Here is a 20,268-nt window from a genome sequence, read left to right as displayed (position 1 = left end):
GATCCAAAGCATAACACATCTGTAAAACACGGCGGAGGCAGTGTGATGGCTTGGGCATGCGTGGCTGCCAGTGGCACTGGGTCACTAGTGTTTATTGATGATGTGACACAGGACAGAAGCAGCCGGATGAATTCTGAGGTATTCAGAGACATACTGTGTGCTCAAATGCAGCCAAACTGATTGGTCGGCGTTTCATAATACAGATGGACAATGACCCAAAACATAAAGCCAAAGCAACCCAGGAGTTTATTAAAGCAAAGAAGTGGAATATTCTTGAATGGCCAAGTCAGTCACCTGATCTCAACCCAATTGAGCATGCATTTCACTTGTTAAAGACTAAACTTCAGACAGAAAGGCCCACAGACAAACAGCAACTGAAAACCGCTGCAGTAAAGGCCTGGCAGAGCATTAAAAAGGAGGAAAAACAGCATCTGGTGATGTTCATGAGTTCAAGACTTCAGGCAGTCATTGCCAACAAAGGGTTTTCAACCAAGTATTAGAAATGAATATTTTATTTACAATTATTTAATTTGTCCAATTACTTTTGAGCCCCTGAAATGAAGGGATTGTGTTCTAAAAAATACTTTAGTTCCACACATTTTTATGCAATCATTTTGTTCAACCCACTGAATTAAAGCTGAAAGTCTGAACTTCAAGTGCATCTGAATTTTGTTCACAATTCATTGTGGTAATGCACAGAATTAAAATTAGAAAAATGTTGCTTCTGTCCAGATATTTATGGACCTAACTGTAGTTTCATGGACAGGTGTGGCCTGATTCTTCATTATTTCATGACAGATTAAGGAGATAAAAGGTCTGGAGTTGATTCCAAGTGTTGTATTTGCATTTGGTAGCTGTTAATTGGAACTCTCAATATGTGGTACAAAGAGATGTTGATGCAAGTGAAGGAAGCCATGAGAAACAAGACAGACCAATAAGAGATAGCAGAAACTTTAGTAGTGGCCAAATCAACAACTTGGTACATTCTTACAAGGAAGAAATACACTGGCAAGCTCAACATTTACCAAAAGGCCTGGAAGACCATGGAAAATAACTGAAGTGAATGATCTCAAAATTCTTTATCTGGTGAAGAAAATCCCCTTCACAACATTGAACCAAGTCAAGAACACTTTTAAGGAGGTAGGTGTATTATTGTCAAAGTCTATAATCAAGAGATGCCTTCATGAATGTGAGTACAGAAGGTTTACCTCAAGATTTAAACCATTGGTAACACTGAAGAATAGAAAGGCAAAATTAGACTTATCTTAAGTGTTGCCAGGCAAAACAAACCTTGCCTGGCCTTTCCAGTGACTTTGACCTTCACCTTGACCTGATTACCCCCAAAATTTAATCAGGTCATCTATGGACCATTGCCCACCTACCGTGAAATTTTGAAGTCAATCGGTGCAACCGTCTAGATGCTAGATTTTTTTTTTTAACTCTTTATTTATAGATCATTTTCATCTTTTAATACAGGAAGTTAAAACAAAAGACAAAAACAAAACATTGAACAATTACCTATATTCAAGGTCCGGGGGTGATCAGTAAATCCAAAAGACAAAGTATCATACCCAGTATATGCATACAGTCTCATTCATTAGCCAAATAGGCTTGCCATTTCTGCTATTGTTTTTCCCCTAGATCTTTTTGGAGTCTGACTAAGTCATTTGCTCACAGCGGTTCCCAAAGTGGGGGTCGCGACCCCTTTGGGGGTCGCAGAGGGACTCCAGGGGGGTCGCGGAGAGACGGGACTGTTTGCATAACACAGAAAAAAAACGGGCATTGGAATGTTTTGAATGGCGTCGGAATGTTGGTAATGCATCAGCCGTATAGCTGCCACGGTCATTAGAATTCAATTGCTCCCTTTCACTCAGTAATCGCGCTCCGCCCTTGAATATTAATTCCATTCAATTTATGCTAAACCGCCAATCTGTTGGATTGCTCTGATGTTGTTGTTATTAGCAAACCCTCCTCCTGTGAATACAAACTGTATAAAACAGGTCCCTATTTTGAGATTCAGAACAAAACATCGGACGGCGACTTTATGACAACATGGACAAATTTCTACGGGTGCTTCCTACAAAACGCAAGGCTGCTGCACAGGACGAGTTCCCATGCACTTCGGCAGCGAAAAAGATAAGGCGGTATGATGATGCATACATCGAAATGGGCTTTACGAGCACATTGGTGGGTGGTGAGGAACGACCGCAGTGTGTTCTCTGTCTGAAGGTGCTGGCAACAGAAAGTTTAAAGCCAAACAAGCTGAAGCGTCACCTGGACACGGCACACCCCGAGCACAAGGACAAGCCGGTTGAATTCTTTCGGCGGAAACTTTTGAACTTTCAGGCACAACGGGTGAACTTCACTAAAGTTGCGTCTGTCAATGTCAATGCCCAGCTCGCCTCCTACAAAGTGGCCTACCTCCTTGCGCAGAGCAAGAAGCCACACACAGAAGCGGAGGAGGTGTTCCTGCCCTGTGCCATTGAAATGGTGAGGACCATGGTCGACGAGGCAACAGCAAACAAGTTACGGGCGATCCCCCTCTCAAATAATACGATTGGAAGACGCATACATGACATCGCTGGCGACATTGAGGAGCAGCTCACCGACCGAGTACGTGCAAGCACCCGGTTTGCTCTGCAGGTCGACGAAGCCACTGACAGCAACCGAGACTGTTTATTAATCACGTACATCCGTTTCGTTGATACAGAGGACATGAGAGAGGATCTGCTATTCTGCAAGGAGGTGAAAACACGAGCCACTGCTGATGAACTGTTCCGAGTGATTGACACTTATTTGCAAGAGGCAAAATTGAAGTGGGAGTGCTGTGTTGGAGTGTGTACAGACGGGCCTCAGGCTATGGCTGGGAAGCGCAGTGGGCTACAAGCGCTCATAAAGCGTGTGTCCCCCAATGTGCAGTGGACCCACTGTATGATTCACCGAGAAGCGTTGGCATCGAAGCAGCTGAGTCCCGAACTGAACAAGGTGATGACGGACGTAATCGCCACTGTCAATTATATCAAAACGCGCCCTGTTAAAGCTCGACTCTTTGCTGCTCTCTGTGAAGAAATGGGCTCCAAACACACGGCAGTTCTGTTTCACAGCGAAGCGCGATGGCTGTCACGTGGGAAGGTATTGAACAGGGTGTTTGAGCTGCGAGAGGAGATACGGATTTTTCTCGAGGAGGAGAATCATGCACTGGCACTCACTCTGTTACAACGACGAACGGTTCCTGATGACAGTTGCCTACCTCAGTGACATATTTTCCAAAAACTGAACGAACTGAATCTGCAAATGCAAGGACCCAACACCCATCTCCCTCAGTTTGTTGCTAAAATGCAGTCATTTACAAGGAAATTGGAACTGTGGGGAAAGATGATTGAGGAGGGAACAACAGATTGCTTTCAGAACTTGCATTCATTTCTCCATAACACCAACAGTCACAACACAATCATGCCATGCATTCGTTCACACATTTTTGCCCTGCAACAACATTTTCAGAGGTACTTTCCTGTTATGGATTTGGCACACTATGAATGGATCACAGACCCCTTCAATACAAGGCCACCTGCTCATCTCAGTGTTACTGAACAGGAACAGTTCATTGATGTGACCTCAGACATAGGATACAAACAGCAGTTTAGGGCCAAGTCACTGTCTGCCTTTTGGATTGGGGTGGAAAAAGACTACCCACTGTTGGGTGGAAAGGCTGTGGCCATAATCCTCCCTTTTGCCACATCCTACCTCTGTGAGGTGGGCTTTTCTGCAGTGGCCTCCATCAAGACCAAATACAGGGCAAAGTTGAACATTGAAAACGAACTAAGGGTGGCGATCTCACAGTTATCACCAAGATTTGAAAAACTCTGTACTGAAAAGCAAGCACACACAAGTCACTGAAAAAATATTCTGATGTTCTGTGTAATGTTCTGTTTTATTATGATGTGCAATGCTCTTCTGTGGATAATGCTCTTCTGTGAATAAAAAATAGCAACTTTAATATCCGTCTTATTATTATTATTATTATGGTTATTATTACTACACTACACACTGCATAATGGGTGGTGGTGGGGGGGGTTCAATGTCAGGGGGTCCCAAAAATATTCTGAAGTCCAAAAGGGGGTCCCCAGCCAAAAAGTTTGGGAACCACTGCATACATGTAGTTGTTTTACAATATTAACAAAAGAATCTGTAGTGGGGGCATTTTTCTGGAGCCAGCATTTTGTGACGGCCTTTTTGCTTGCAGCCAGCAAGACCCTAAGTAGGTATACATCAGCTCTACTCAACCCATCTGGCATATTCCCAAGGTAGAGAGTTGTGAATGATACATTCATATTAAAACATAGAACCTTTGAAATAATTTTTGCCACTTCCCTCCAGAAAAACTGGATGGAGGGGCAGGACCAAAAAAATATGAGCATAATCAGCAAGGACCTCTCCACATTCTCTCCAGCAGGCCAGTTGTGTACTGGTCTGTCTGGACTTCTGCTTGGGAGTTATAAAAAAAAAAATGAATTAAGCTTTTCCAACAGAAGTCTCTCCAAGTCCAAGAGTTGGTGGAGGATGACTGTATTTTCCAGGCATTCAGCCACAGGTCCTCTGTAATCACAATGTTCAGCTCTTTTTCTCATCGTTGTTTCACATAGTCTGTAGAGTCCTTCTTCAATGAGGTGATGCTGTGGTATAGCTTGCTTATAAGTCCTTTAATGTTCCCAGAGTTATATGCATCCATAAATATATGAATAATTGCTGGTGGCTCTGCTGTGTTGCAACCTTTCAGTTTTTTACAAAAATAGTCACGGAACTGTAAGTACCTGTAAAAGTCATGTCCACCTAGTCCATACATTTGACATAACTTGTTAAAGCTGTTAAGTTCCCATTTTTTAGCAATTTTGCATACAGCAGTAACACCATAATAGGTCCATTGTTTATACCTATGATCTAGTAATGCTGGTGTGAATTCGGGGTCATACGCTGGCTGTCTAAGTAGTTTTATCTGTTTTTGGAGTTCAAAGTTTTTAGCCACCTCCACCCATACCTTCAATGAGCAGTTAACCCATTGGCTCTCTGTATGTAATTCTTTCCTCCATTCCCACACAACCAAGCAGTGATTTTGTATTGGTACATCTGTTAATGATAACTCCATGGTTTTCCATTTAGCCTCGTAAGAAGAATTACACCAATATACTAGGGGTCTCAGTTGGGCTGCTAAATAGTAATCCCTTAAAGATCCCTTACCACCCCTCTCCTCCGGGAGCTGAAGGGTGGAAAATTTAACCCTTGATCTCTGTTTATTCCAGATGAATCGTGAAATATGTTTATTCCACTCTCTGAATTGTTTCAGAGGGATTTCCACTGGCAGTGATAAGAGATATAATAACCTAGGAAGGATATTCATTTTTATTGATCTAATTCTGCTACCGAAGTCAAGAGGCAGCAGGCTCCACCCATCAAGGTCTTCATATATTTTTTTGTTAGCACAGTTATAGTTAATATTGAATAATTGTCATGTCTTTAGGCAAACTCACTCCCAGATATTTAATACAGGGTGTGCTCCAATTAAAACTATACATTGTGTTGAGTTCTTCTGTAGGTGTGTAATTAAATGTCATAACCTTTGTTTTATGTATATTTAGAGCATATCCTGAATATTCCCCATATGTTTTCAGCATTTTCATTAATAGAGGCAGGCCTAAATTAGGATTTTGTATTGTGATCAATACATCGTCTGCGTACAGACTTATTTTATATTCCCCTTCTCCCATGGAAATACCTTCTAATTCTGTCTGCTGACGTATTGTTTGGGCTAGAGGTTCGATGAATAAATTAAATAAGTTGGGGCTGAGAGGGCAGCCCTGCCTGCAACCACGTTGTAAAGTTATAGAATCAGACAGACTGCCATTAACTTTAATTCTCACAGTGGGGGAGGCATAAAGTGCCTGAATACAGCATATAAAATCCTTACTAAAATTAAATCTCTTCATAACTAGATACAGAAATTCCCACCCAACTGAATCAAATGCTTTTTCTGCGTCTAAACTGAGAATGATGGCACTAATTTGGTCTTTGTTAATCTGTTCGATGGTATGTAAGGGTCTTCTTTTGTTGTCCTGTGTCTGCCTATTCTTTATAAATCCCGTTTGGTCCTCGTCTATTAACAGGGGCATTACAGGTTCCATTCTTTTTGCTAAAATGGTGGCATACAATTTATAGTCTGAATTTAAAACACTAATAGGTCTGTACCATTTACAGTCCACTCTGTCCCTGCCTTCTTTGGGGATCACAGATATGAAGGCCTCTCTCCAGGAGGGAGGGAGCCTCCTTTTAGAATGTAATTAAAACTAGACTCCAAATAAGGGACCAGGTGGTCTTTCATTGACTTGTACCATTCTGGAGGAAAGCCATCCGTGCTGGGTGATTTGTTAGTGTTCAGACTTGAGATAGCTTTACTTATTTCCTCCTTTGTTATTGGTGAGAAGTTTATCATATTAGCTTCTTTACCTAGTGTGGGAAGGTCTAAGGAGCTCAGAAATTCAGCAGCTGCGTGGTTATCAACCTGTTCTGGTTGAGAGTATAAGGATTTATAATATCTTTCAAATGCTTTTTGTATGCCTTCCAAATTGTTAGTAATTTTATTTGTAGTAGAGTCTCTAATCTTGTGGATGGTGTTTTCTGCCTGTTGTTTTTTGAGCCTCCAAGCCAACAATTTTGCAGCCCTAGGGCCAGCCTCATAATATCTTTGTTTCATGAATCTTATATTTTTCTCCACCTCCTCACCTAGTATTTTATCTATTTCCTATTTAGTATGTCTGATTTATTGTATAATCGAGGGTTCTTTATTTGTTATGTGTATTTGTTTCAGGTCTCTGTTTTTCCTGTAAACCAATTCATTTTTGGGTTTTCATCTTTTTTAGTGCGCTGTCCTGGCTATAATCTTCCCCCTAAGGACAGCTTTAGCTGCATCCCATAATATACAGGGGTTTACTTCACCATTGTTATTATCCTGCATGTATAATGTCAAGTCCTTCTCCATTGAATTTCTAAAGGTATGGTCATTTAGCAAACCGGTATTAAGACGCCACAAAGTTTTTCGCTGTCTACCATCTAAATGTAAAGTTAGAAAAATCCCTGAGTGGTCTGAAAGATCCCTCTGACCTATTCTGCAATATTTCAGCCTATGTAGATCTTTGTTATACATGAAAAAAAAATAGTCAATCCTTGAATGGGCTGTATGTCTAGCCGAATAAAAAGTATAACCTGGAGTTGAACCATTCAGAGCCCGCCATACATCAATAAGTCCCAAGTCTTTCAGTACATTTGTCTATGCATTTTTCAATCAAATTCCTTCTTATTCTATTAGTTGTATCTAAAGAAGGGTTCAGAAGTATATTAAAATCTCCTGCACAAATGAGAGTCCCATACGTTTGTGATGTAATTAGTTCAAATATCCTTTTGAAAAATGTTATATTGCTCCCAGGGGGAGCATAGACATTAAACAATGTCACTTCTTTCTGGTATATCTTCCCTTTTACCAAAACAAATCTACCTTCTCTATCATTAATTTGGGATATTAATTCGAATTTGACAGCATTTGAAATCAATATAGCTACTCCCCTTCTTTTTCCTTTCTTGTATGATGAGAAGAAGGTGTTTCTAAACCCCATCTTTTTAAGTTTTTCATGTTCGGCACCTGAAAGGTGCGTCTCCTGCCAAAATGCCACATTTATCTTTTCTCTTTTTTATTTTAGCTATCATTTTGCTTCTTTTGACCGGATTACTCAGCCCATTCACATTCAGAGACAGTATATTATAATGTTGATAATGCGTCAGTCTTACATTTGAGACATTCTTGTATCACCCCGGACCATTGGTAACAAACAGTACAGTATAGAACAAAACTTTGTAGAACAGTGAACTGAACTTCCATCAGAAAAGCTGTCATGTCGCTTTAGACAGTGAGGGGGCTGGCCACAAAGTGGGGCCCTCAGTAGTGGGGAAAAAAAGAAAGTTTGGTGGCTCTGTCTTTTGCCCGTGGGCATCAGCCTATGTTTTAACTAAACATCATTATAATGAGATAATGGGGAAATTATGATTAAATGTCTCACTCATCCCTTGCTGTGGCTCCTGGTTCCGTTCTGCGGGACTCTTTCAACTTCTCCCAAATCTGCTCCTGGAACTGGTGCTTTTCTCCACCGGGTCCGACCTCTGTTGTCTTCCAGGGTAGAAGCTGAGCCAGCGTCTCTTCCGAGATGTCTTTGCTCTTGGTCCTGCCGCCGGGGATCTCACCCACCATATATCCTCTCCTCCGCATGTCTTCTGCTGCTTGTGCAATGCTGTTGTACGTTACAGGGCCCGTTTAAAAAAAAAAAAAGCACGCATTCTTGTTAGTGGGGTCTGGAAACTTGCGCCATTATCTCGTAGTATTTTTTTGATGGGTACGGTATATATTCCTTCCTTCCTTTTGTTCTGCACCTCAGTTGCATAATCATGATCAAAATACACCCGTTTGTTTTGGGCACGGAGCTCTTTTTTTCCAGGCGGCGTGAAGTATCTTTTCTTTGACAGAGAACTGGAGGAAACGAACCACCATTGAGCGTGGTGGGGCACTTGGTGGTGGTTTCAATGCCATGGCGCGGTGTGTGCGCTCAATCCCCAGTCCACGGCCAAGTTCGCTCCCCAGCTCTGTCTTGAAGCTTTCAATAAAAGTGCCCTCTGCCGTGCCCTTGGCGTCCATGGGGACGCCATAGATCCTGATATTATTGTGCCTGGAGCGCCCCTCCAGATCGGTCACTTTTTCCTGTAGCGCCCGCTGATTAGTAAGCAGCTGGGTGAGAGTATCTTTGACTCTGATGTCCCATCTTTCCATGTCGAGCATGTTTTCTTCCATCTGGCCTACGCGTTTCACTGCTCCTTCAATTTGGCCTGTCACATCTTGTATTTTCCGGTTTACTTCTGATATAAATTTGTCCATTTGTTTTTTAATATCTTCCCTGAAGCACATGCGGAAGTCTGAGAGGTCTTTTTTCAATTCGGCCTGGAGCGCTGCCATTCCCGTAGTCATAACTTCACTCACCACCGTGTGTGTTGAATCCAAAGTTTCGGTCTCTCTGCAGCCTCCATCTTGTTTTGGAGTTTCGCTAGCTTCAGCCTCCGTCTCGGATTCTCTTTCAAAGTTACTGCGTAGTTCATACCCTCCTTTCTTGACTTTGTTCCCATTCATCGTTGAAGCGAGATGCAATTTGTTTGTTTGTGTGTAGTATTAATGAGATTTACTTATATTTATACTGATAATTACTATAATGTCAGACTGCTGTTCCCGTTTACATTGTTCATTCTGTTTATATTGTCATTCGTCACATTTAAATTTATACTGTTAATTCTGTTCACACTGCCACATTTGCACTTTCTGGATTGCCACTGTTTTGTCTTTTCTTTGATAGCTTTATCTTGTGTGTGTAACACCCCGGGTTTTTTCCCCTCCCCCCTTTTTTCCTTTTTATAGTTTATATCTTGTACCTATATTTTATATTTCATGTTTATTACTGTTTGCACTGCGGATAAGAGGGAAACGCAATTTCAATTCTCTGTATGTCCTGCACATATGGCATTATTGACAATAAAGTTAACTTGAACTTATGAAAACTGAATTTAAGGCTGATGCCCGGAGCTCAATGACTATGCTGCCATGCCATGTAGCGCGCCACCAGAAGCCCTAGATGCTAGATTGTTAAGATAGGCACATAAACTAATTACAATACCATGCCTGCTTACTCTGTCACAGGTGAGGTATTTAAAAAAAAAAAAAACAAGAGCCTGCCCAGTTCTGGAACAAGATTCTTTGGACAGATGAAACCAAGATTAACTTGTACCAGAATGATGGGAAGAGTATAGAGAAGGAAAGTAAGGGCTCATGATCGCATACCAAATCATCTATCAAACGTGCTGGAGATGGTATTGTGGCATGAGCATATATGGCTGCCAATGAAACTGCATCACTGGTGATTACTGAGGATGTGACTGCTGATAGAAGTAGTAGGATGAATTTTGAAGTGTACAGAGCTATGCCTCCTGTTCAGAATCAGATTCTGCAAAACTGATTGGACTGCCCCTCATAGTACAGATGGATAATTATCTAAAACATACTGCAAAAGCAACCCAAGAGCTTTTTAAGGCAAAGAAAGGTGATGTTCTTAAATGGCCAAGTCAGTCACCTGACTTCAACCCAACAGAGTATGCTTTTCATGAACTGAAGACAAAACTGAAGGCAGAAAGGCCCACAGACGAGCAGCAACTGAAAGTAGCCACAGTAAAGGCCTGGCAAAGTATCTCAAGGGAGGAAACTCAACATTTGATGATATCCATGGGTTTCAGACTTCAGGCAGCCATTGACTGCAAAGGAGTTAAATCAAAGTATTAAAAATGGTCCTTATAATTGTTAGTTTGTTCATTTACTTTTGAGCCTGTGGAAATGAAGGAACTGTGTAAAAATGGTTGTAATTCCCAAACGGTTAATGTAATATTTTTGTTAATCCTTTTGAATTAAATCTGAAAGTCTACACATCAGTCACATCTTCATTTTCGTTTCAAATCCATTGTGGTGGTGTAAAGATGCAAAATTAAGAGTACTGTCATTGTCTAAATACTTCTGGACTCAACTGTCAGTCTGTCGATCCTGTTGTTGGCCTATGTTTTGTTTGAGATGTGTAAATAGATAGAAGTATAATGTGAAATGGTTTACTAGTAAATATATATTGTTAAACTCCTAGCATTTTGTGCAGGACAGTGGTGGTAACATCTGTGAAGTAAGGTGTTCTTGTTAAACTTGCATCATCATGGGGTAAAGAAAATTATTTTTCATGAAAAGTTTGAAAATGGGAGAAAATTTTTTTATTGTCTGACGCCTACTCCTGACATTGCATTAACTTCCATGTTGATAATCCAGATAACACGTATGCAAATGAATTTCTTACACTGATTGATGCCTTCAACCTAACACAACATGTACAAGGGCCAACACACTCCCATGGCCACACCCTCGACCTTGTCATCACTAAGGGTCTTAACGTATCTACTAGTGTCATGGACCTGGGTATATCTGATCATTTCTGTGTTTTCTTTGATGTTTCCATTTCCCCTCACTTTCAAAACAAGTCTGTGACTGTAAAAAAGAGGGTAATTACCAATGGCACAGCAGCTCTTTTTGAGCAGGCACTCTCAGAACTCCCATGTCAATCTTCAGATTGTGCAGATGATCTAAAGGAAATTTTTAATTCAAGAATGAATCATATTATGGATGCTATTGCTCCTTTAAAAACCAAAAGAGTCATAGACAAAGGAAAAGCACCCTGGAAACTAAATCCAACAGTTAAAATGTTAGAGGGAATGTAGAAAGTCTGAAAGAAAATGGCGTAAATCTAAACTCCAGATTCATTATCAAATCTACAAAGGGATGTTATGTAAATTCAACTTAGAAATTTCTAAAGCAAGACAGTCTTTTTTTGCTGACATTATTAATAGGAATATCAACAATACCCGAGTACTATTTTCTACAGTTGAAAAGCTAACAAACCCATCAAAACAAATGCCTTCTGAATTTCTCTCAGTTAATACATGCAACGACTTTGCATCTTTTTTCAAAGGAAAGATTGATAAAATACGTATGAATATAGCCACACAGGTGCAAACACTTCAAAATCTGGAACCATTGGATAAAGAGAGAGGGGGTCGTAATACAATGTCAACATTTAGTTTAATTGATGTTGAGACTCTGAGGAAAAACAGTACAAAGTCTCAGCTCCTCCACATCTGAACTGGACATTTTACCTACAGTCTTTTTCAAATCTGTTCTTCACCTAATATCAGACGAGGTACTTCAGATTATCAACACCTCCTTACGAGCTGGCATGTTTCCCTCATCTCTGAAAAAAGCGGTTGTAAAACCCCTACTGAAAAAGAATAACCTGGATGTCTCAGTACTCAACAACTACAGGCCCATATCCAATTTGCCATTCGTTGGTAAAATAATTGAAAAAATTGTTTTTAATGAATTAACTGCCTTCCTGACATTAAACGGATGTTTTGATAAGTTTCAGTCAGGTTTTCGTGCCAATCATAGCACTGAAACAGCTCTTACTAAAGTCATGAATGACCTACGTCTTAATTCTGATGCTGGTAAAACATCAGTCTTGGTGCTTTTAGACTTAAGTGCTGCATTTGACACGGTAGATCATTTCATACTGTTGCATCGACTGGAGCACTGGGTTGGATTTACTGGTATAGTAATCAACTGGTTAAAATCTTACCTACAACAAAGATTTTTTTTTTATGTGGCCATTGGAGGCCACAGTTCATCACCCGTGTCCTTGAACTGTGGGGTTCCCCAGGGCTCAATCCTGGGACCATTACTATTCAACCTTTATATGCTCCCACTTGGACAAATTATTAAGAATAACTCAATAAACTTCCATAGCTATGCAGATGACACTCAGCTTTACTTAGCTATGTCACCTAATGACTATGCCCCTCTTGAGTCTCTTCATAGATGCACTGACCAAATTAACAAATGGATGTCTCACAATTTTCTTCAGCTGAACGCAGATAAAACTGAAGCAATTATATTTGGCAAAAAGGAGGACAGGCTTAGGATTGCCACTGTTCTTGAAACTAAGGGGCTTAAAGCAAAGGATACTGTCAAAAACCTTGGTGTCCTTATTGACAGCGAACTTAACTTCAACAGTCATATGAAAGTGGTAAAAAAGTCTGCATTCTATCACCTAAAAACATTTCTAAACTCAGGGGTCTCATGTCAAAACATGATCTAGAAAAACTTATTCATGCTTTCATCTCCAGTAGGGTTGATTACTGCAATAGCCTTTTCACAGGTCTTCCAAAAAAGACTATCAAAGAGCTTCAACTAATCCAAAATGCAGCAGCAAGGGTTCTTACAAGAACAAAAAGGGTAGTCCATATCACTCCAATCCTAAGGTCTCTGCACTGGCTCCCAGTGAGCTATAGAATTGACTTTAAAGCATTACTTCTTCTATTTAAAACATTAAATGGGATGGGACCCAGCTACCTACTGGATATGTTTCAATTATATGCATCAACTAGGTCTCTAAGATCACAAGAGAAAAACTTGCTAGTAATACCAGCTGTCAAAACGAAGTGTGGTGAAGCAGCCTTTAGTTGCTATGCTGCTAAGCTTTGGAACCAACTTCCAGATGATATAAAAAATGCTCCTACTGTTGTTAGTTTTAAATCCAGGCTCAAGACAAAGCTGTTTTCAGATGCTCTCACTTGATTAATTTTTACCTAAAGTGTAATTAATTTCCTTTAATATAATTTCTTTTAATTTTCATTTTAATGATTTTACTTTGGGCGGCACGGTGGTGTAGTGGTTAGCGCTGTCGCCTCACAGCAAGAAGGTCTGGGTTCGAGCCCCGTGGCCGGCGAGGGCCTTTCTGTGTGGAGTTTGCATGTTCTCCCCGTGTCCGCGTGGGTTTCCTCCGGGTGCTCCGGTTTCCCCCACAGTCCAAAGACATGCAGGTTAGGTTAACTGGTGACTCTAAATTGACCGTAGGTGTGAATGTGAGTGTGAATAGTTGTTTGTGTCTATGTGTCAGCCCTGTGATGACCTGGCGACTTGTCCAGGGTGTACCCCGCCTTTCGCCCATAGTCAGCTGGGATAGGTTCCAGCTTGCCTGCGACCCTGTAGAAGGATAAAGCGGCTAGAGATGATGAGATGAGATGATTTTACTTTATTTTAATTTCTTTTTAATCTTGGATTTTAATGATTTTACTTTTACTTTAATTCTTTGTTACTGTTCTTATGCTTTTATTTTTTGTGAAGCACATTGAATTGCCTGTGTGTATGAAATGCGCTATACAAATAAACTTGCCTTGCCTTAACTCTCTTCTAGAATGGCGGTGAGTGTTTGCGGGCTTATGTCTCAGTGGCTCTGGAGCAGGTGGGTCAGTGGCAGGATGAGCAGGGCCACAGCGGCTTGTGGTACATCATGCAGGTGGTCAGTCAGCTCCTGGACCCACGCACATCAGAGTTCACTGCCACCTTCGTTGGTCGCCTGGTTTCTACATTGATTGCTCGTGCTAGCACACAGCTGGGGGAGCAACTGGACCAAATGCTACGTGCCATCCTTAGTAAAATGCAGCAAGCTGAGACTCTCAGTGTCATGCAGGTAAGTGCAAATGAAATGCTTATACCCAAAATCTCTCTTAATGACTTGGGTATTTTTAACTTTGGGTCCTGTTAGTTATCTTCACAATCAAGCAATGAAAGAAAAACTGTATTAAGGCTGTCTGGAATGATGAACAATTTTTAAAAAATTGGAGTAAAGCTATCTATAAATCTTTGTCATTTAGGACCACTGGTATTATACAGTTCAATATTATATAAATCTAGGACAGTTTTAGTTTGTTCCAGATGGACTCTCAAAGCCCTAATCAAGTCGAACAAATGTTTGACTAAAGGAACTTTCCAAACCACTTGGCAGAGACAGCTTTCCTTTTTTTAAACCTAGCTTAAGAAACACACTGTTGATCTGTTTCATCATTTTCCCTTTTCAGTCTCTGATCATGGTGTTTGCTCACCTGGTCCACTCACAACTAGAGCCTCTGTTGGAGTTTCTGTCCAGTCTGCCAGGGCCGACAGGAAAACCTGCTCTAGAGTTTGTCATGATGGAATGGATGAGCCGCCAGCATCTTTTCTATGGGCAGTATGAAGGAAAAGTCAGGTTTGGGCTTGCTACTTTCCCCATCATCTCTATATCTATATAGGGTGGCACGGTGGTGCAAGTGGTTAGCACTGTCGCCTCACTGCAAGAAGGTTCTGGAAGTTTCTGTGTGGAGTTTGCATGTTCTCCCCGTGTCTGCGTGGGTTTCGTCCAGGTGCTCCAGTTTCCCGCACAGTCCAAAGACATGCAGTTAGGTTAACATGGGACGGCCTTGGGCTGAAGTGCATACGTATGCAGTGGTTTTGCTCTCCTATGATGAACTAAATTTTGTTGTACATTTGTGCAGTGACAATAAAGGCATTCTATTCTATTTTGTTCTATATCACAAGCGTAAATTAGAGACCAATTCAATGTGCTGTGACAACTTTTTTTTTTATTTTTTGCTTGTAGTGCTATAGCTTTGTGCAAACTCCTTCAGCATGGCATTAACTCCAATGACAAGCGCCTGCAAGATATAGTAGTCAAAGGGGAGGAACTCTTTAATCCCGATGAAGGTATTCGCACTCGATCTAAATCTGCAAAAAGTAAGTATACATATTTTTAGTAAAAATGTGGTTTTAATGTGACTTCGGAATTCTGATAATTCTCTGTGTAACACATTAAAGACCCAGAGCGGTGGACTAACATTCCCTTGCTAGTGAAGATTTTTAAACTTCTTGTCAATGAGCTGTCATCTGTAGTGGAGGCAAGCACACATCGAGCAAACCCTGCAGACTGGAGTCAAGGTAAGTATTTAACTTAAATATTTAAAGCTATATTATATAAAATTTTGGAATTTGCCATGTATTACAAGCTTCTTGATGATGAACATTTCATAACATGGGTTGTGTTGTGACCCACTGCACATGTTAGTCTTATGGTTTCATAAGATTAGTATAACTAAATTGTAATGACACCAGTGGTGTCAAGAGTCCAGACAAGCACTCCCATCAGCCAGGAGACTGTAAAAGAAAAATAGGGTACCAGATGATATAAAATCTTTGGAATGCTTTCGGACAGCGTTGTGTGCGTTTACATGTAATGCTTGTAAAATATATAAAGTAACATACAAATGAATTCTAGATTGTGGAAAGGAAGGTGGGCCTTTTTTAAAACTTCCCACAAAAAAAGTGGCTATTTCTAAGCTGTGGTGGGTGGATTGATGGACGCACAGTTGTGGAGAGTCAAATGTCACGCTCCCCTCTCAATCCCATAACAATGGTTAGCTGAGCGAGAAAACTGCCACACAGCAATGCTGCAGTTTTTTAAAAAGACCTGAAGTAAACAATTTGCCAGCAATCAAAAAGAAAAATTATGGGGTAAGAAATGTAAAAAAAAAATGCACTATTTACTGGTAATCTGTGTAAATTTTTAAGGTGAAATACTCTATCAGCTGTTCCCTAATCAAATCCTAATGTGGTTAAAGGGCTAGTCTTATGAAAATTACATTATAAAATCCCTTGTTTTCGGTGTGATGTGCTCAAATAGGTTGTAAAGTTCACCGATTAAATAAAAAATTGTTTGAAAATATAATTTTTTTGTGTCTGAATTCTGTTCCAAAAATCACTAAAAGCTTGTCCGCCGTTAGATCGCAGTGATTTACAGGTCACCGTCGCTGCATGTGTGACGTCATATGCGCTATTGCCTTCTTTTGTGTCCACACTGACTATAATAATCTCTGCAGTGGCATGCATTCTTGATACTAATTATTTTGAAAAAGATGACAAAATCTACAAGGGGATGGTACACATGTCATAATAATTATCTCATCTCATTATCTCTAGCCGCTTTATCCTGTTCTACAGGGTCACAGGCAAGCTGGAGCCTATCCCAGCTGACTATGGTCGAAAGGCGGGGTACACCCTGGACAAGTCGCCAGGTCATCACAGGGCTGACACATAGACAACCATTCACACTCACATTCACACCTATGGTCAATTTAGAGTCACTAGTTAACCTAACCTGCATGTCTTTGGACTGTGGGGGAAACCGGAGCACCCGGAGGAAACCCACGTGGACACGGGGAGAACATGCAAACTCCACACAGAAAGGCCCTCGCCGGCCACGGGGCTCGAATCCGGACCTTCTTGCTGTGAGGCGACAGCGCTAACCACTACACCACCGCCCCTAATAATTATATTATTTTATAATTTTTATAATTTTATTTGAGGTGCCTATTGTAGGGAATGACCGTGAGTTGGCCGAGTGTCCGCCTCTTGATCGGGAGATCATGAGTTCTACTCACGGTCGGGTCATACCAAAGACCATCATAAAAATGGTACCTACTGCCGTCTGGCAAGGCACGCTACAATACAGATGCGAGTGGGGAGTCAAACTCTCGCGGTTACCAGAGGACTAGCCCCCGGCTGTAACCCTAGCTATGTAATAGGCAAGAGCCCAAGGACTACGGAAATGGAGATCGGCGCCGCCCTGTGTGCCACGTGGCATGGGAAGGACTTTGATTTGATTGTAGAGAATATTGAGTGCTGTTTTATGCCCTGGTCCCACAACACCGATAACTATACCTATAACTGGAACTATGACTATGCCTGAATTTAGTTCCAATCCGGAGCGGTCACATCGCAACTGTAATCCCGACCATCAGTTGTTGGTTTTCGCAGGAAATTGTAGCGGTTGTATGCTGTTTGTGTGCACACCCAGTGCACTCAGCAGCACACAATGACTGATGGTGGCGGCGAGCAAGAGCTACTTTTGCACAGAAAGCAAAGCTGAAAGAAGAAGAAAAGGAGAGTCTGAGTGCATGAAATCCTGCAGCACATAGATGACTGCTAATCTCAGACTCCTGGTACTCCCGCATGTAACGGACCCACTCGGACAGTCAGTGGCATAACGGACACAGCTGTACACTGTACATACATGACGCATGCCTGTGTTTTGCTTTGACAGTTCTAATACATGAATCTTTAACACAAACAGGTAGCCTAAATTATGACTGACTCATTTTGTCCTGTTTATGGTGGGCATTCCCACTGTGAAAAAGAAACCAATCAAAACCAAAACAGTGAAAGTAATTAGCATGCTGTTACTATGTGAATATTCTTTTGTGAATGCATAAGTGGGCACTCAGCGCTCCAACTCAGGTGTGAGTAAGGTGACAATTTTTATATTTCCTCTAATTTAGGTAATTTAAAAAATATTATTTGGCAGTGGGCACTTAAAGTACATCAGACATGAGACCTTGTGCTGTAAAATCTTTTTTACATGATTCACAGATAGTATTTGTGGCTGTGTATGTGGTGTGTATGGCTGCATGCTCTAAAATCTCGGTTTTAACCTCACACACACTTTGCCACACACACTTACCACTCATATCCAGTCTACTGCCGATGATCTTCCATACATCTTTTTTGGCTGTATCTTTGTACAGCTTGTGCTTTGTCATAAAGTATGGGATTCTTTGACACTTCTATAATCAGCTTCTCCTCCACTGATGCAACAAGGATGTACAAAGATGTTTGGGGGAAAAAGATCACGTGCTCAGTCATCGTCACATGTAAACAATTACCTGATTTGGTCAGATGTTTTATTGGATCAGGTTCAGGTCTGGGGAAAATTGGTCCAGAAGCAATCTCACCGATGCCGATAAACCCAGACCCGGGTTATCGTTATTGGTCTGGTGTGACCGCCAACCACACAAACTGCAGGGGACTGATTTATTTATAGTTAGCGCTATAATTGTAGTTATAGTTATCAGTATTGTAGGACTGGGCCTTTAGGCACACCAGATCCATTGCATTCTTAGGAATGCAATGGATTTGAAGTCAGATTAAATAAAGGAAATAAAAAAGCACAAAGAAATAAAATCTGTATATGTACCTGCTGAAACAGTTATTGGAGAATCAACCATAGTTTTTAAATGCATTCACCCGGTTGCTCTGATTGACTTGTATTTGTGTTTCCTTTTCTTTTACTTGACGTTCCAGCCTTTTAATTTTGGACCACAGAGCTTTCTTATCTAATTTCAGACTTGGGCAGTTATCACACTGTAAATTAGAGGAAAGAGGTGTACTTGATGACAATGGCTGGAGTGAGAGTTGCAAAAGTACTTGAATGAGAGAATGGAGTTGTAAAAATCATTTATGGTTGCAGAGATATGGTGATTTTAGTAAAAATCAATAACGGTAATTGCGTGCTGACACACACCCCCCCCACCCCCCACACACACACCTCTACCTAACATAGCACAAAATAGAAAGGGTCTACATGGTCTTAATTGGTACTGTTAGAACCAGAAAAGGTTGTAGTTTTATGAGCAACTTAGTTTTGGAGGTTAACCCTAACAAATTCCTGGCTGCTGTGCGCTCGCTGCACACAATGCATATGGCACAACACATCACCTGCTTCTGCTGGCTCCAGCGCTGAAAATGAAAGCGCCTAACACAAGCCTTGACACTTACTGTGCAGTGAGCTCTTTGGGATGGCTCTTCTAACTTTTGTTTCCAGATGGTATGAACTGCTTCGAGCTGTATGCATAAGTGGGCACTCAGCGCTCCAACTCAGGTGTGACAAGACGTCACTCAAATACTTCTATGTGAATTTGCCTCACAAATTTATCTTTGAAAATGTATGGAGCAGACACCAAACCATCCCGTCCGTACAAACCAAACCCATTCATTCCGTAAGCATCCTGCCAGCTTTGGGCTGTAATGGATCAAAATTCCACTTTTGTTTTTTATCAGCTATACTTGAACAGCTTTGAAATGACACACGTCTTAGGAGCACACCACCTGCAGACATCCCTGCAAGTCCCTGGCCAGTAGAACCAAGCCATGAGATGGGTTAATGTTTTATCTTGACCTAGGTATCCTGCCATAGGGTTATAATGATCCACATGGAATTCCCTGTGGCTTAGAACATCATAAAATGTATTTTTCTTTCCTGATTCAATAAACTTTTTAAAACAAAGAAATTTGCACTGTAGATTTAAAAAGTAATTCTTCTCAAGAATGGTAATGTGTCTGTTTCAGATTCAGGAGGAATGTGGGAAGATCAGGAGGAAGAGGAGGACGATGATGATGATGAATTAGAAGGGCAACTTCTTTCAGACATTATATCCTCTAACAAATATGGTGAGCCTAAACATATTATATATAAATTTTTATTAATGCAATATTTTCTATATTGTGTTAATGTAATGTTATCTAGGAGTTGTGAATAATTTCACCACGTTTCTGAAAGAAATGGGATTTTAAAAGAAGTAAGCAGTTTCCCCTATTATACGAGTTGGAATATTCAAAAAATTGTGTTTTAAATACAGAGGTGATTAGGAAATCGTGTGTGCTGCTTGGTTGAGAGATTTGGATTATTTCTCGATAATCACCTCGAGTGACTCAGCAAAATGGTGGCCAAGTGATTTGTTACTGTAAGTAAGGAAGATTTGGAAATTATGAAAGAAAATATTGTGCCTTAAAGCACTAAAGATGCTAGAAACTTTGGTCTAAAACTATTCAAAGGCAAGGTGGAATTGTGATTTATTTTATCTATTTCAAAAGAAAATATTTTATGTGACACAGCGTAGATA

The 20,268-nt window shown here is 40.8% G+C and overlaps 1 protein-coding gene across 4 annotated transcripts in view; it reads left to right on the top strand.

Moving 5' to 3' along the window:
- Window positions 1-20,268, top strand: part of ipo9 (importin 9) — a 211,830-nt gene that overhangs the window by 147,160 nt on the left and 44,402 nt on the right. For all 4 annotated transcript variants that reach the window (XM_060910599.1, XM_060910601.1, XM_060910600.1 and 1 more), the window contains exons 18-22: window positions 13,917-14,192; window positions 14,581-14,747; window positions 15,138-15,271; window positions 15,353-15,472; window positions 19,715-19,816. In XM_060910599.1, the coding sequence (XP_060766582.1) occupies window positions 13,917-14,192; window positions 14,581-14,747; window positions 15,138-15,271; window positions 15,353-15,472; window positions 19,715-19,816 (799 nt within the window). The remainder of the gene's footprint in view (window positions 1-13,916; window positions 14,193-14,580; window positions 14,748-15,137; window positions 15,272-15,352; window positions 15,473-19,714; window positions 19,817-20,268) is intronic.

Source organism: Neoarius graeffei, chromosome 26 (genome assembly GCF_027579695.1).
Source record: "Neoarius graeffei isolate fNeoGra1 chromosome 26, fNeoGra1.pri, whole genome shotgun sequence".
Classification (NCBI taxonomy): domain Eukaryota; kingdom Metazoa; phylum Chordata; class Actinopteri; order Siluriformes; family Ariidae; genus Neoarius; species Neoarius graeffei.
The sequence above is the reverse complement of the archived record's forward strand: the minus strand, read 5'-3'. Positions and strand labels throughout refer to the sequence as shown.